Source organism: Pezoporus occidentalis, unplaced genomic scaffold (genome assembly GCF_034315485.1).
Source record: "Pezoporus occidentalis ecotype Australia unplaced genomic scaffold, CSIRO_AGI_Poc_V1 ctg1297, whole genome shotgun sequence".
Taxonomy (NCBI): Eukaryota; Metazoa; Chordata; class Aves; order Psittaciformes; family Psittacidae; genus Pezoporus; species Pezoporus occidentalis.
The window spans coordinates 1-13,523 of NW_026913100.1; the positions used below are offsets into that span (position 1 = coordinate 1).

General features: G+C 44.7%; 2 protein-coding genes and 1 long non-coding RNA gene across 5 annotated transcripts; 1 reads left to right on the forward strand and 2 right to left on the reverse strand.

Annotated features, from left to right (window-relative positions):
• Positions 1 to 10: 10 nt before the first annotated feature.
• On the reverse strand, positions 11 to 501 carry LOC134158321 (uncharacterized). The gene is made up of 3 exons (XR_009962716.1): positions 408 to 501; positions 222 to 277; positions 11 to 124 (listed from the first exon to the last, which is right to left on the reverse strand). It is a non-coding gene; the product is annotated as an uncharacterized LOC134158321 (long non-coding RNA).
• An 8-nt stretch (positions 502 to 509) lies between these two features.
• On the forward strand, positions 510 to 3,578 carry TMEM50A (transmembrane protein 50A). Its single transcript, XM_062608119.1, has 7 exons — positions 510 to 623; positions 843 to 954; positions 1,340 to 1,452; positions 1,842 to 1,909; positions 2,075 to 2,167; positions 2,763 to 2,823; positions 3,108 to 3,578. The coding sequence occupies exons 2-7, from the start codon at positions 862 to 864 to the stop codon at positions 3,151 to 3,153; spliced, it is 474 nt and encodes a 157-aa protein (XP_062464103.1). The 5' UTR covers positions 510 to 623; positions 843 to 861; the 3' UTR covers positions 3,154 to 3,578.
• Positions 3,107 to 12,854, reverse strand: RHCE (Rh blood group CcEe antigens). 3 transcript variants are annotated; one of them, XM_062608116.1, is made up of 10 exons: positions 12,569 to 12,852; positions 11,194 to 11,377; positions 10,927 to 11,077; positions 10,429 to 10,570; positions 8,167 to 8,324; positions 7,775 to 7,915; positions 7,409 to 7,536; positions 6,427 to 6,506; positions 5,288 to 5,361; positions 3,107 to 4,957 (listed from the first exon to the last, which is right to left on the reverse strand). In XM_062608116.1, exons 1-10 carry the CDS (start codon positions 12,693 to 12,695, stop codon positions 4,931 to 4,933), a joined length of 1,212 nt encoding a protein of 403 aa, XP_062464100.1. In that variant the 5' UTR covers positions 12,696 to 12,852; the 3' UTR covers positions 3,107 to 4,930. The 3 variants fall into 3 exon arrangements, with proteins under 3 accessions (XP_062464100.1, XP_062464101.1, XP_062464102.1); XM_062608117.1 differs by having other exon boundaries at positions 7,778 to 7,915; positions 12,569 to 12,849; XM_062608118.1 differs by lacking the exon at positions 7,775 to 7,915 and having other exon boundaries at positions 12,569 to 12,854.
• Positions 12,855 to 13,523: the final 669 nt, after the last annotated feature.

Sequence of the window (13,523 nt, forward strand, 5' to 3'; positions counted from 1 at the left end):
ACGCCTGAAACCTGCACGGTCGGCTGCGTACGGGCCGGTAGGAAGCATTCCCCCTCGCCACTACTGAAGTTAAAGCTTCACTTCTAAGCCAGGACCAAGGTCACAAGCGCTGCCAAGGGCACAGCTGAAAGGAAACCCCCCATGAATCCTGACCTCAGACACGGCACCGCACACACCGGGCACACCACACCTGCGTTCCCCACCCGCTCACGGGCACTTACCGCTGGGAGCCGCCGGGCTCTGCTGGTCCTGGTTCCCGGCAGGGTCTAAAGCGATTCTGCGAGGGAAAGAAACCAAATAACGCTTGTGGACCCCGACAGCGCCGGGGAGACACCCGACGGGGGGGGGGGGGAACACCTCCCTCCCGCCCGCCCCGAGCGAGCGCGGTACCGCTGCGGCCGCCTCACCGGCTCCAGCCACCCGGGCTCCCAATGCACGAGTCCTGCTCGAGCGGCGACGCCTGAGGAGACAGCCCCGCTCCGCGAGTCACCCCCATGGCGCCGGGCCCCACCGCGCCTGTGCGGCACCGCCCCGCCCGTGACGCTGCCTGTGCGCCCCGCGCATGCGCACTGCTGGCTGGCGGCCGACGGAGAAGCGCCGCCCACGGCCGGGACCGCGCGTAGGTGAGCGGGACCGGGACCCCCATCCCCGGGACTCCCATCCCCGGGCGTAGCTCCGGTTCCCCCCCCAGAGCCGCGAACCGGGACCGCCTCCCCAGCGGTTCCTCGGCGGGGGTGCCGGTGCCCAGGCGCTGCCAGCGGGCCCGGGTGTGGGCTCTCCGCGGTTCGGAGCCGTTCCGCGCAGCCCCGGAGCTGAAGGAAACGTCCCTTTTCCTCCCGCAGCCCTTCAGAGCGCTGGAAGATGTCCGGGTTTCTGGAGAGCCTGAGGTGCTCGGAGTGCGTTGACTGGGGAGAGAAGCGGAACACGATCGCGTCGGTCGCTGCCGGAGTGCTGGTGCGTGCGGCTGCGCTCGGGCTCTTCGGAGCAGTGAGCTGGGGGTGAGCTAGGAGCTGTTGTCCCTTTGGAGGTAAAAGGAGGAACAGGGAGATGTTCTCCTCCTGTGTAGCGTTAATGACAAAACCCGTTCTGGGTGCTTGCATCCCTGTCTGAGGTTTCGCAGCTTCTACCCGTTTAGTGGCTCCTGGAGCAGGTAAATCTCTGGCTTTGCATTTAACCTTGTTCCTCAGTCCATGGCAAAACCGGTGGTGCTGTCATCAGACTCAAGGTTGGGGTCTAAAGGAATGATTTTCTGTACTAATGTCACTCTTTGCAGAGCTGTCTCGTTAAAACGCTTGTGCCCACATTTGAAGTTGTTGTGCTCTTTCTTCTTTTGAAACAGTTTTTCACAGGTTGGTGGATAATCATAGATGCAGCTGTAAAGTACCCTGAAGTGGAAGACTTCAACCATTCATACCATGCTTGTGGGGTTATAGCCACTCTGGCATTCCTAATGTAAGTGCAATTTCTTCGTGAGAGCTAAAGATTCCAACTTGCTTTGTGCAGTTAATTAGGGAACACGTGGGCTTTAAATGGAGAGGGAACTAAGAATAAAACATCAAGTTATTGTGTCTCATCTGTCTTACATTTATTGATACTTAGAATACGGAACCACTTAAAAAGTTAAATGTTGTACAAGTCCAAGGTTTTGGAGAAATGTTTTTTACTATTTCGAGCTTAATAAAACGATGAAGCTTTAGCCTTATACCCTTAAAAACAAATACATAAGAAATACATGATTTTATCCTTTTTCTGTAGGTTTCTGAGAGGTTTCCTATTGCTTTGTAAAGATACTTTTTGATTTACCCATGTTTACCCAGTTTGATCCTGTTTTGCTCGTGCAGGATCAACGCGGTATCTAATGGCCAAGTGCGGGGTGACAGTTACAGTGAAGGCTGCCTGGGACAAACAGGTACAGAGCTGTGGGCTGTTGGGTAGTGACAGGTCTGGGAAGCCACAGAGCCTTGGAAGAGCCATGAGGGCTGTTCCTTGTGTGGCTCCCAGACCAAAGCACCCTGAAAGTCAGGAGTGTCTGGACTCAGACACAGGCACAAAACATCCCCCTGTGGTTTTCAAGGTGCTCGGATCTGGCTGTTCATTGGTTTCATGATGGCTTTTGGATCTCTGATTGCTTCCATGTGGATCCTTTTTGGAGGCTACGTTGTTAAAGGTAAGATATGGTGTGGAATGTGACCTGATCTGGTTCTGAAAGTTTGAAGGTATTTTAAATGATGATGAATTTTAGAACAGTGCACTGGCTTTTGTTTTCGAAAGGAAGTTGGGTCACTTGAGTACATGTAACAGCCAGCCCTGCCGGTGCCTGAAGCTGCAGTGAATTCCACACTAGTGAGGTGCTTTGGTTTAATGCACACTCTTGTCAGCTCTGGCCTTACTCAAGGGGATTTTCAAAGAAAGCCAAGTGCCCAAGGTGCACAGCAGTGCTAATGTGCACTCCCCTTTTGTACATTGTCACTATACATGACCATACACGTGTACATACTGACACACACATATGTTCCAAACAGGATGTGCAACATGGTGCGATAACTGCAGTCTACATCAGCACTGCATGAGAGGCACATGTTTGGTTAGAGAACAGGACATACTTCTTCTCTTTGGAAAGCTAAATGACTGGGGGGAAGGAGATGACACAAAAAGCCATTGAATTAACTTTCTAGTGGGGTTAGGCTGATCGTTGTCTTCTGAGAACGGAGTTTGGAGAGGATTTTCTGGAGACATACATGGAGATTTCTTTCTTTTGATAGAAAAACCAGTAGTGTACCCAGGAATAGCTGTGTTCTTCCAGAATGCATTCATCTTTTTTGGGTAAGACAATCTCTTTTTGTTTGTTTCATCTAATTTGTTTTTAATGATAAAAACTGAAACTTGCTGTAATCTGGTTCCTCAAGTCCTGTTTCATAACCAGACAAGTGAATAAACTGCATATCAAGGCAGCAGATATCTGGGGTTTGTCTGCATAGGTTTCATTGCAGGACCAGGAAATGGATTTACAAATACCATAGTTTGCTTCCTGAAATCTTGTATTTAACGTCATAGGTGTTTGATTTGCTCCATGATGTACTCGTATCCCTTTATTTTCTTTTAAACAGAGGACTGGTCTTCAAATTTGGTCGCACAGAAGACTTGTGGCAATGAACACGCCTGTGGAAGTGCATTGGCCACGCTGGGTTTTTAACTGCACACTCCCAATGTTTTGTAAAGCCATTTTGTAAAGGGTGACCTTCAATTGTGTCTGAAGATAAACCCAGGAAAACTCAAATCATGGCACTAAAAATCCTGGTTCTGTGCTGTTTCATTTTTTACTCTTGTATGCTGATCGCAATGTGTAATGGTTTTGACACATGTAGAATTGCTGCATGTCACAACAGAAGTCACTTTTGTGCTACCATGTTTGCTGCAAGTAAATAGTGTAGTGGAAAATGGATGTATTTAACCAGCTGTTTCTACAACATTAATTACAATCTGAGACTTACTAAAAATGCTTTAAAACAACTTTTTAACATCTATTTATTAAATATTTCCTATATCTGGACAATATAATCATTTTTTCCATTTCAAAATTTACTGCTGTGTGCCTTTTCTTGCGTAATACAGAACTATGCTGCTCTGGAATTCCCCCCCAAACACACTATGGCAGTAATGGGGAAGTCTCTGGTGAGTAACAACTCACTGTTGCTGTGGATGATGCCGTAGAGGCACAAGTACAAGTTGTGCAGTGGCTCTAGATGGAAGCAGCTCATCCACAGACCTTGCTGTCAGCTGTTTTGCAACCACTGTGAAAAGAGTTCTGTCTTTGGCAGGGAGAACAGTCACTGCCAGAGAGAATGCTGATCCTGTGTCTGCCCCTTCCTATGTATTCACCTGGGTTGCTGCTCAAGAAATAATGATGAAAGAGATGCGGGGAAAAGAGGGTGAATAAATTGCTATTCCTTAGCAGCATTCCTGCTAGAAAACAGCTGTTGGTTTGGCTGCTGGGAAGTGAAGGACACCAGTTGAGCCTGGATTGCACTGTGGCACAGGTAGTAGTGCATAGCATGTTAACTGTGACAAACCAACCATCAAATTGTCATTTTCTTTTATTAGATAAGCATTTTTTAATAAGTTTTTCTGTGTCAGCTATTTTGGAACAATGAAGACACACCAGGGATCACAATCCATTTAAACACAAGGGTTCACTTGCCCCATCAGGCCTGAGCTTGGCACAGGGTAAACCAGCCCAACATACACCACCCTGGGATTCATATCACCCAGGCCCAAGCACTGTCCCCATAGCCTCCCCTGCTGCCTGCACTTAGGGCAGCCAGAGCCCTTTGGGCACTGTCCCCACACGGACAGGCTGTGCTGAGTTTTACTGCCAATCTGAGTAAGTATCGTTGGTGACAAGGGCACCAGCCACAAGCAGAACAATTTCACTCCTTGTCATCTGAGCTTCCAAATAGATAGCTTGAGCCAAGGGATTATAGATTTTTCTTTAAGCTGTCAGATAACTCAAGAGCTCAGTCTGGCAGGATACAGAGTTCTGGCCCTGATCCAGCTCGCTCATCAAATCCCTGCTTAACAAGGCCTTCAACAGAATTAATTTAGCTTAAAAACAAGTACTTGCATGCTTCGCTAGAGAAGAATGAGTATGGACACTTGGAAAAATTGTACTTTAACATACTTACTTTGGCTTTGGGAGCTAAAAATAGTGTAAGGTTTCCAAGCATTTTGATTGATAAGCCATTACAGCGATGAATGCAGCCAACTTTTTTGTAGCAAAAAATATTTAAGTTCAACAAAACAGTTAAATGCATCTGTAAATTCACACTGTATCTTTCAAGAATAACTAGTACAGTTTATTACTAGTTTTTTAGGTGCCCATTGGGATGGCTTTCTTGAGCCTCGGTCAAATCACTCATCTGGGTTCTTCTATTCAAAATCCAACAGCCAAGTGGGGAAACTGAAAACAAACATTCTTGTATCAGAACATTTTATGCACCAAATCATAATACAAAACAGGCAGTGGAAAACCTTACTAGAAGGTTATTTTCATCCATGTCTTTTTTCTGTAATTCAGATACAACATCACCTTCAGCATTCGAAGGTGCCCAAGGCCTGTGTTGAAGCATCAGGCTGAGCACCACCCTGCACCCAGGAAGGCCGAGGGGCTTCCAAAATGTACTGTGAAATGGAATTTTCTTTTCTTTCTCATTTTAATTTCAGATACCCAGAGCTCTTCACCAAGGTGCTCTATGTTCTCCCACACAGTTCACCTGACATTGAAACTTACCTCCCAGTAAAACTGGTCTTCAAAGTACTTGGATACAGGGATGCTCTTGAACAGTCTGAGGTTTAAGATTAAACCTATTTGCAAAAACACATGTATCCATTATGAATATATACATTAGGGAAAGGGGATGATTGTGTGTAACTGGAGGTTTCTTAGTAACCCACATGCAAATGTAATGTACATCAAATACAAATAACACTTCAGCAGAGCCCCTTGACTCAAGCTGACCTTAAATACAAAGAAGCTTGCCAGGATCAAGGCTTGTGTTATTAAACATTAATTACTCAAGGTAAAACCCCATTAAATAGCTTGCCAGACTCTAAAAATACATCCAGAATTAGTCTTGCATGAAAAATGCCTGTGTATTTAAAGTAGCGGGGCTCAGAGCACTGCTAGCTTGGGATTTCAGATGGAAACATTTGGACTTCTAAACAATTGGTTAAACACTGTATTTTGAATTCTTCTAGCTGGATGTGTTTTAGAAATCTGCTTGATGAGCTCAACATCATTACACTTGTGGCAGCACAAAGGTTTGAGATGAATTAAAACACACACACAAAATGATTGTAGAGTGTGTTTCACAGCAGTTTTCATCTGCCATTTCTCTTTTATTCAAGATAGAATCAACAGCTACAGAAAAACTGCAGCTGCCAGGATGTCACACGGGGAACACATGAGCCCTGGTGGCCCCAAACCACTCATGACTGCAGCCCTGTGCTTGGCTGGTGCCCGCCAGCTACAGACACTGGGGAACCTGGCAGATTCCTACCCACTGGCCTAAAAAAGTGGCAAGTGCTAGACAGCATTTGTGTCACAGATACCCAAATGTAAAAATAGTTCCACCCTCACACATCTCCTGTCTGAAATGTGAAGGCAGCTGTTAAGCATCTGTTAAAATAAGCTTTGCCAATGAAGGAATGGTGCTAGTAGGTTATTCGTGCAGAATACATCTTAAATACAGGGCTTTGAAGAGTCCCTGGCTCTTCTCCAAATAATTTACCCATAGAAACACACTTCAGAGCCCCAATTTGGCCTCTCTCTGCAGTGTTGCACTGACATGACAGCAGGTACCATAAGCTGATGTACCCTTTACCCCGAGGACATGAGGAAGGTACCAAAACACCTTTTTCAATACTGACCTGCAATAAGACCTGTTATCAAAGCGACGCTGATGGTCAGGCAGAAGGCACCAATCTGAATCATGACCAAATAACCCATACTGAAAAGCAAAACAAGTGTTTCACTTTTTGAAGTTGACTGATGTATCATTAAGACTGTGAATTAATCTGTATCTCCACAGCATTTTACATCAAAACCTCCCATAACAATTCTGTTGTTCCAGAATCTCTCTGCAGCTGCAGATAGGTGTTTTAAGAAACCCTATCAGATGCCTAACACAGATTTCAGGGGACATATTTTGCCCTTAGAAACCATCGTTGTGGTAGTAAAATGCCACGATGTCTGTTTTTTCAAGAAGAACACGTAAGGCCCTTATGCTGCACTGTGGTTCCTTTCTGCATAAACTGAGAAAATCGGGGAACTTCTTGTAGGACATGACATGGGGCTGATCTGCAGAAATGAAATGCCAGTGCCAGATCAAAACAGCTACAGAGCATATCCTGAACTGAGCCTTCAGCTTTTGCAGCGGATCCCCCCAGGTGTATTTTCCAGCTCAGTGTCCACACTGGCTTTAGTCCAAGCTGGCATTCTTGCCCCTGACTCAGTTCAGTGACCACAGGGAAGTGCTGATTTCTGCCCCCCATGTTAGCATACAGAGGTGCCCAAAACATGTTACAAAAACCAAACTGAGACTTGGAAGGACACACATCCCCAGCCTTCACCTCCCGTATCTGCCACACTGAACATCAAATAAAAAGGGAGACAGAAAACAGGACCAAAAGCTAGCATGAAAGTTTTGATCCAAAGTCAGCTCAACACTCCAACTCTTTTTTACTGACTTTTTTGGACTTCAGAGATTATCTGACTTCAGAGATTATCTGAAGTTACCTGATATAAAACAATTGATCTGTGATGACCTTCTCTATGTATGAGAACTCTTCTCAGGGCACACTACAATAATGATTAGCTAAGTTTATTACTTAATAGCAAGAATTTATGTACCTTGGTAAATTATTCCAGTTTGTTATTATTAAGAGAATGACCTGGGTGAGAGCTCCAAGCACAGCAGGCATGCCAAAAGTGAAATGAACTCCAGAGGTATCATGAAGCTTGAGAGGATTCAGGCATCTCTGGGAAGAAGAAAAGATTTAACTGATATACAAGAACACAAGTTGATAATAGTGTATTGTCTATTGCAGACCTAGGAAATGAATTTTGGTTTTGCAAGTTGCAGTCCTGCACTGTGCTCAAAAGGCCTCAGTTCTCCCAGCTTTAATCTTTTTGAAAGAGAGGTTTCCCTTGAGGTATCCTCCATTGGAAAAGAAGTTTATATAGCTTATACAAAAAACAATTTCAGGGTTTGAGTACTACCTGTGAACAGTAAGATCCTAATATGGCTATCACGCTGGCAAGCAGACCCAAAACCATTGCAATCCAAGGGTACTCGATACTGTGTGCTGCATAACCAACAGCGACCCCACCAGCTAGAACTGCACTGTGGATATGAGTCTGTAAAAGCAAAGAACAAAAACATGGAGTGAGAGTTCAGTCCTCACATACAGCAGCCTCTGTATACTGTGAATTATGATCTGAGGATGTAATTTCTAAGTTGCAACTTCAGTCTTCTGCTTGGGAGGCAAATGACTGTCAGGCTGAAAACCTGGACTTGTTTTTACCAAGTAACTATTATACTTTTAGTGTATTACTGAGAGTCGCAGAAAAATCTCTTTTCCATGCAGTAATTTTCTCCCATTTCTTACCATCCTGAATTTCCCATCCTTTGTGGTCAGAACAGACAAGGCAAAGGCAGTGACAGCACTCACTGCAAGGCCAAAGTAGGTGTTGTAGATGACTCTCCACTTCTTGTCAGATAGTATAGAATTGAAGCTTGGCCAGAACACCCAGAGAAAGAGAGTGCCTTGGAGACAAAGACAAGCAAATATCATTACCTGCTCTAAACCACAGTGAATGAAGTACTCACTGTCTTTGAAGGGCTCCAGCCCACATTCTGCTTCCTCTGTAATCACACAATTTAAACAAAGGATAACACCTTATAGAAAGCACTAAGAGCTACCTGCAGTACCAGCACCTTCCAAGAAACACACCACTGTAATGTCAAACAGACAGGCCAAAGCACAGCTCTGCTGGCATCTGGCTGGTCCTTCACTGGCCTGAAGGTAGGACGCTCTTTTCAAGAACCACTTTAACATCAGCTTTGCCCTATCTATCATCCCCTTAAATGCAGGTTCAGATACAAGTAGGAACAATCCCAGTGTTGATTTCCAAATGATCAGCATCCTGCCTATTATGCACAGGCACCAGGGACCTGCTCCTTCAAAGTTTCTGCCTCTTCTCATGGAACTGTGGGATAACTGTTCAAAAACAGCTGCAAGAGAGAATGAAAGCCACGAAGGAAAACAGCTCACATGGTACAAATCACTATAAAGAAACCCAATATGCACTTTGGAATGTCTTCTACCTTGGCTGCCAGTACAACTGGTAGGGTTTGAAGAGAGGATGAACTGGGTTGTAAGACCAGAATCCTCTCTACCCCTACTAGAACAGTTAGAGACTAATAGCTTGATCTGAGGTTATCACACTTCACCAGCCCTGCCATTCACAGCTTCACTTTCTTGTTCTCTGTGAAAGGGTTATCTACCAAATAGCTACTTCCTGGTATGTGGGTCCAAAAGAACAGTTCACTTTCCTCCCGTAAGATCACTGCACGGTGTCACACTTCCATGACCACATAGGCTTCACTAACAACAGGAATGAAAACAGGCTCTTCTGCTTCTCTGACCCGGGCCCTGTCTGTCAGCATTGAGGAATCTGGGCCTCTATAGAAGAAGTACACCGCTTGGCAGGATACATCTTTCCCTATACGCAGATACACACCCGTAGATCAAATTCCAACCAGCAGAGGGAAGTAGGTGGCCTCACACTAAGCCAAGCTGGACCACACTGGGGAACCCGAGCCTCTGCCCGCAGAGCTGCGAACAGCTCCAAGTGCACAGACAAAAGTATCTGTTCAGCTTGGGAATAAAAGAGTCACACAGTGAAGACCTCAGCACCCTGCACACGGCTCTCAGAAGCAGGATGCAAAAGGGAACTATGAGGAATTTGCCTGCTCAGCTGCTCCTGTCTGCCCATGTTACCTGAGAAATTATTCGAGACATGGCATTATAATTACTCCAAAGCAAGCACTTGATTGTAGCAAGCTGCACTGAAACTATCACAAAGGTTTAGTAGTGTCTCGATAAGTTATATTAAAACACTGACCTCCACAAATTCTCCACCAAAGCAAGAACTCCAGGGACTCAAACCAGCATCATTTACATTTCTCTTTAACTGGGCAAAGACTAACTTAGAATTAGACTCTATGGGCCTTTGCAGAAAGATCTTTGTTCAACTGGTGGCAGTTACCAAATTGCTTCTTTAAGAAAAGGACTATAACTCCCATACATTCAGCCTGTCATCACTCTGATCCTTTCTCGTGTGCCTGTCTGTATCGTATTCCCCACCCTTCATCAGGCTTTTATCTTTCCATTTACACTACTAGGCAGGGGCTGCTTTTTTATATCTCTGTACGGCACCTTGCAAAACAAAACTGAGCCTTGGCCCCAGCTGGCAACCATACGCATTACTGAAATACAAGTAATGATCTCAGTTTTGGTGCACAGGTCCCTACCAATATGCCTAAACAAGCCTAAAGGGGCAAACTTAGCTGGGAGAGGGAACGGATAACCTGGCATAGCCTTTATGCTCAGCCTGACCAAAGCAAATGAAGCCACAGCCCCTGCAGGAGTGGTTGCATGCCTGGTAGGAAATACTGTGAGACTCACCAAGGCACTGTCAGAAACCACGAAGCACAGCAGCAGCAGCAGTTTTCTATGCTTGGCTGCATTCAGCTGTGCATTTTGGATACAACAGCCTCAGTGTGCTGCGGCCAGCCCCCCAAAACCTTCCTTATGGTCCCACCACAATCTCTTGTTCCTAGTGAGACATTAAAGCAAATGCCTTACCCAACATGGACAATAAATCCGACTTTGGGGTTCTTGCATTCTTATCAGTCCTTGGTGATGGCTCAGGGAAACATGAGGAGATGGCCAGACCAAAGTAGGCTCCAAACAGGTGAACGTGCATCATGCTGATACTGTCTGTAACCTGTATCAAGAGAAGACTCATAGAATGATTTGGGTTGGAAAGGACCTTAAGATCATATAGTTCCAAACCCCCTGCAATGGGCAGGGACACCTCACCCTAGACCATGAATCTGTAATTTATTTCAGGCGACAGGAAGACTTTGATGCAATTCCTGATAGAGTTGCTCATGTAACCTCCCTATAAGCACTTTATTTTCACAGTGCCTCAGTTTATGCACAAGCTATTTATGTGAAATTAACTCAGCTGAACTCAATGCAGCTCATAAACACACAGTTCCACTAACAAACCACCAAAAGGCAACATGCTAAAATCCCAGTGAAATTTTCCCTCATGTGCCTGAAATCGTATTACAGTACCCGCAGGAATGTGTTGTTCATCCATCTGCTCATACGGAAAACTATTAGCTCCAGAACTGTCATCAGAATTAATTGCGCAGGGTTAGCCTTCCCAAGAACAGCTCCAGTGGAGATGACCACAGCAGTCAGGCTCATAGAAGCCTCTATTAGCCTGCAATAAGAGAAAGAACAAAAGAATTCTTTAACATGACCACACCAGGGGCAATACAGAAAGAATGACAGTCAAATGTGCTTAAAATTATTCCAATTCTAACACGAGATAATTACCTTGCCAGATGACATTTATTTTGCCTTTGAAGAAGTAAAACAAATAAATCTATCAGCACAGAGCACTGGACACCAAGTACAATGAGCAGGAGGTTGAATCCGGTGGTGCTAAACCCGTATCTTTTCAGAAACATCAGGAAAAAGCCAAATCCAAAAATCATCATGTGGTTGACATCTTGGAAAGCTGCATGACAGAAAGGACCAAGCCAGCAGAGATGTTACTAATTCAGACTGGATTGCTGGTTAAAAACAAATCACAGTTAACTAAGAAGCCTTCAGATAAAAATTCAGGTGCCATTATTATTCAATAAAGAATTCCAGAACTTTCCTTCCAATCCATAAGTAATCAGAAAAACTTCCCTTGAGCCTGAGTTTATTTTTCACGAAGTGATCAGAATGGATAATAGGGAGGGGACTGAGGGATCAAAAAGCACAACAGAAATGAAGTACTTTCAGCAATGAAACTGGGCTTTCCTTTTTCCTCAGGTGAACTTAAAGAGCTTTAGTTGGACATTTCAGGGAGAGTTACCATGAATTAGTACTGATTCATTCCTTGAGGGCACTAGGGAAGAAATGAGTTACAAAGAGAAACCCATATGATGTTCTCATCTGCGGAGGGGAACAGAAATAGCTGTAGAAAGAGTTCAATAGGGAAACCAGCACCACTGAATAGAAGGCAGAGGCTGTCCAAGCCCTTGGATTGGTAGGTCTGAAAGCATCCCCCGGGACATGCAAACAGCCATATTCTCATATCCTTGTACTGGCCTGTCCCTTCTGCAAAATATCAAGCTGCTAGGAAGCAGATCTGTATTGTTTGAGCTATAAAACAGGGAGGGTAACACAAGAATGTCAGCTCTTATTTGCACAACACTGTAAATACATTGCACACTATGGCCATAGCATAATCTGCTAATACATTCCTTTGATCAATGCACAAAATGCCTCTCCAGAATATATTTAAATCCTTAATTCCACTGTATTAAGTTCATTTCTTTACATCAAGCACTCAAATAGAGACCAGTGCCATCCTGAACTCTTACTTCGTAGCCCAACAACCCTTTCGCACACCAAGACCACTTAACACAGAGCAGTGCCTGCCCTAAGGAGTTGGTTGCATTCATAGGGGTCAAGATGACCACAAACAGGCAGCAGAAAACAGACCAGCAATGCCATTTAGTATCACTTAGGTCTTTGTTCAATGTCATTGCCTTGATATAATAAATACACAGCATACAGGGCAAGGTAGGGCACTCAAAGGCCAGTAAACCATTTTACTTCCAATAAATACACAAACCCGCTGGATCCCATCTCTACTGCACTAAAAAATAAAAGTAGGCATTAACTCTTCCTTTCACAACAACGCTGCTCATCTTACCTGGGTAAGCCTTAATTAATTTATCATCATATGGGAACACAAAGTAAAAGAGGGCGATGAAAACAGCTTCCAGAGAAAGGATTAGCCACGGCACGCTGTTTCGGAAGTTGCGGTAACTGGAAGGCATTGTGCACCAGACTACATGAAGCAAAAACACAGCAATAATTTTGCCTATAAAAGTGTTCCAGTAACCTCAGACCAATAGAAATGGAAGTTTTGGGGGGCAGGAATAAAAACTCGAGAGAGATAAAAAGGCCAAGAGGCAACAGCAACTAACATTTCCTTATCTGTGGCGCAACAGGAGCCCAAACTTACCCCAACCAACATGGACTGAACTCAAGATGTACTTGTGAACAAGACATCTCAAGCTGTCAATGCTGCAGTGCTCCAGGACACCATCATGCAGTACTTCAGCTGTTGCAGAGCCTCACAAATCAACTAAACAGTGAGCAAAGAAGAACATGGACTCCTAAGAGTAGAATCTTGGCGTTTATGCATAATTGTTTACTACATTGCTTGTACCCAGCCTCTGAAGGCTCTTGGTAAGCCCCAGGCTGGGAAGTCACCAATTCAGAACCAAAGTGAGAACAAACCACAGACCTGCACCTTCCCGATTCTTTAATTCAAACCCAGCCTTCATCCAGACGTGTATCAACTTCTGCATTGTGGCTATAAGGTACTTTTGGAAAGGCACAGCTTTTGTTTAGTTGTTATTTTAAACCAGGAGCCATCAGAGCAAGCAGGGCTGTATGGTGGAAGTTAACTATGTCCAGTATATCCCTATGCACAGACATCGTGATTTGTTAGATAAGATCATTTGGTTGTTGAGGACAATTTATGAAGCTGTAATAGAATCATAGAATAGTTTGGGTTGGAAAGGACCTTAAGAGCACCCAGTTCCAACCCCCTGCATGGGCAGGGACACCTCACACTAAACCAGGTCACCCAAGGCTCT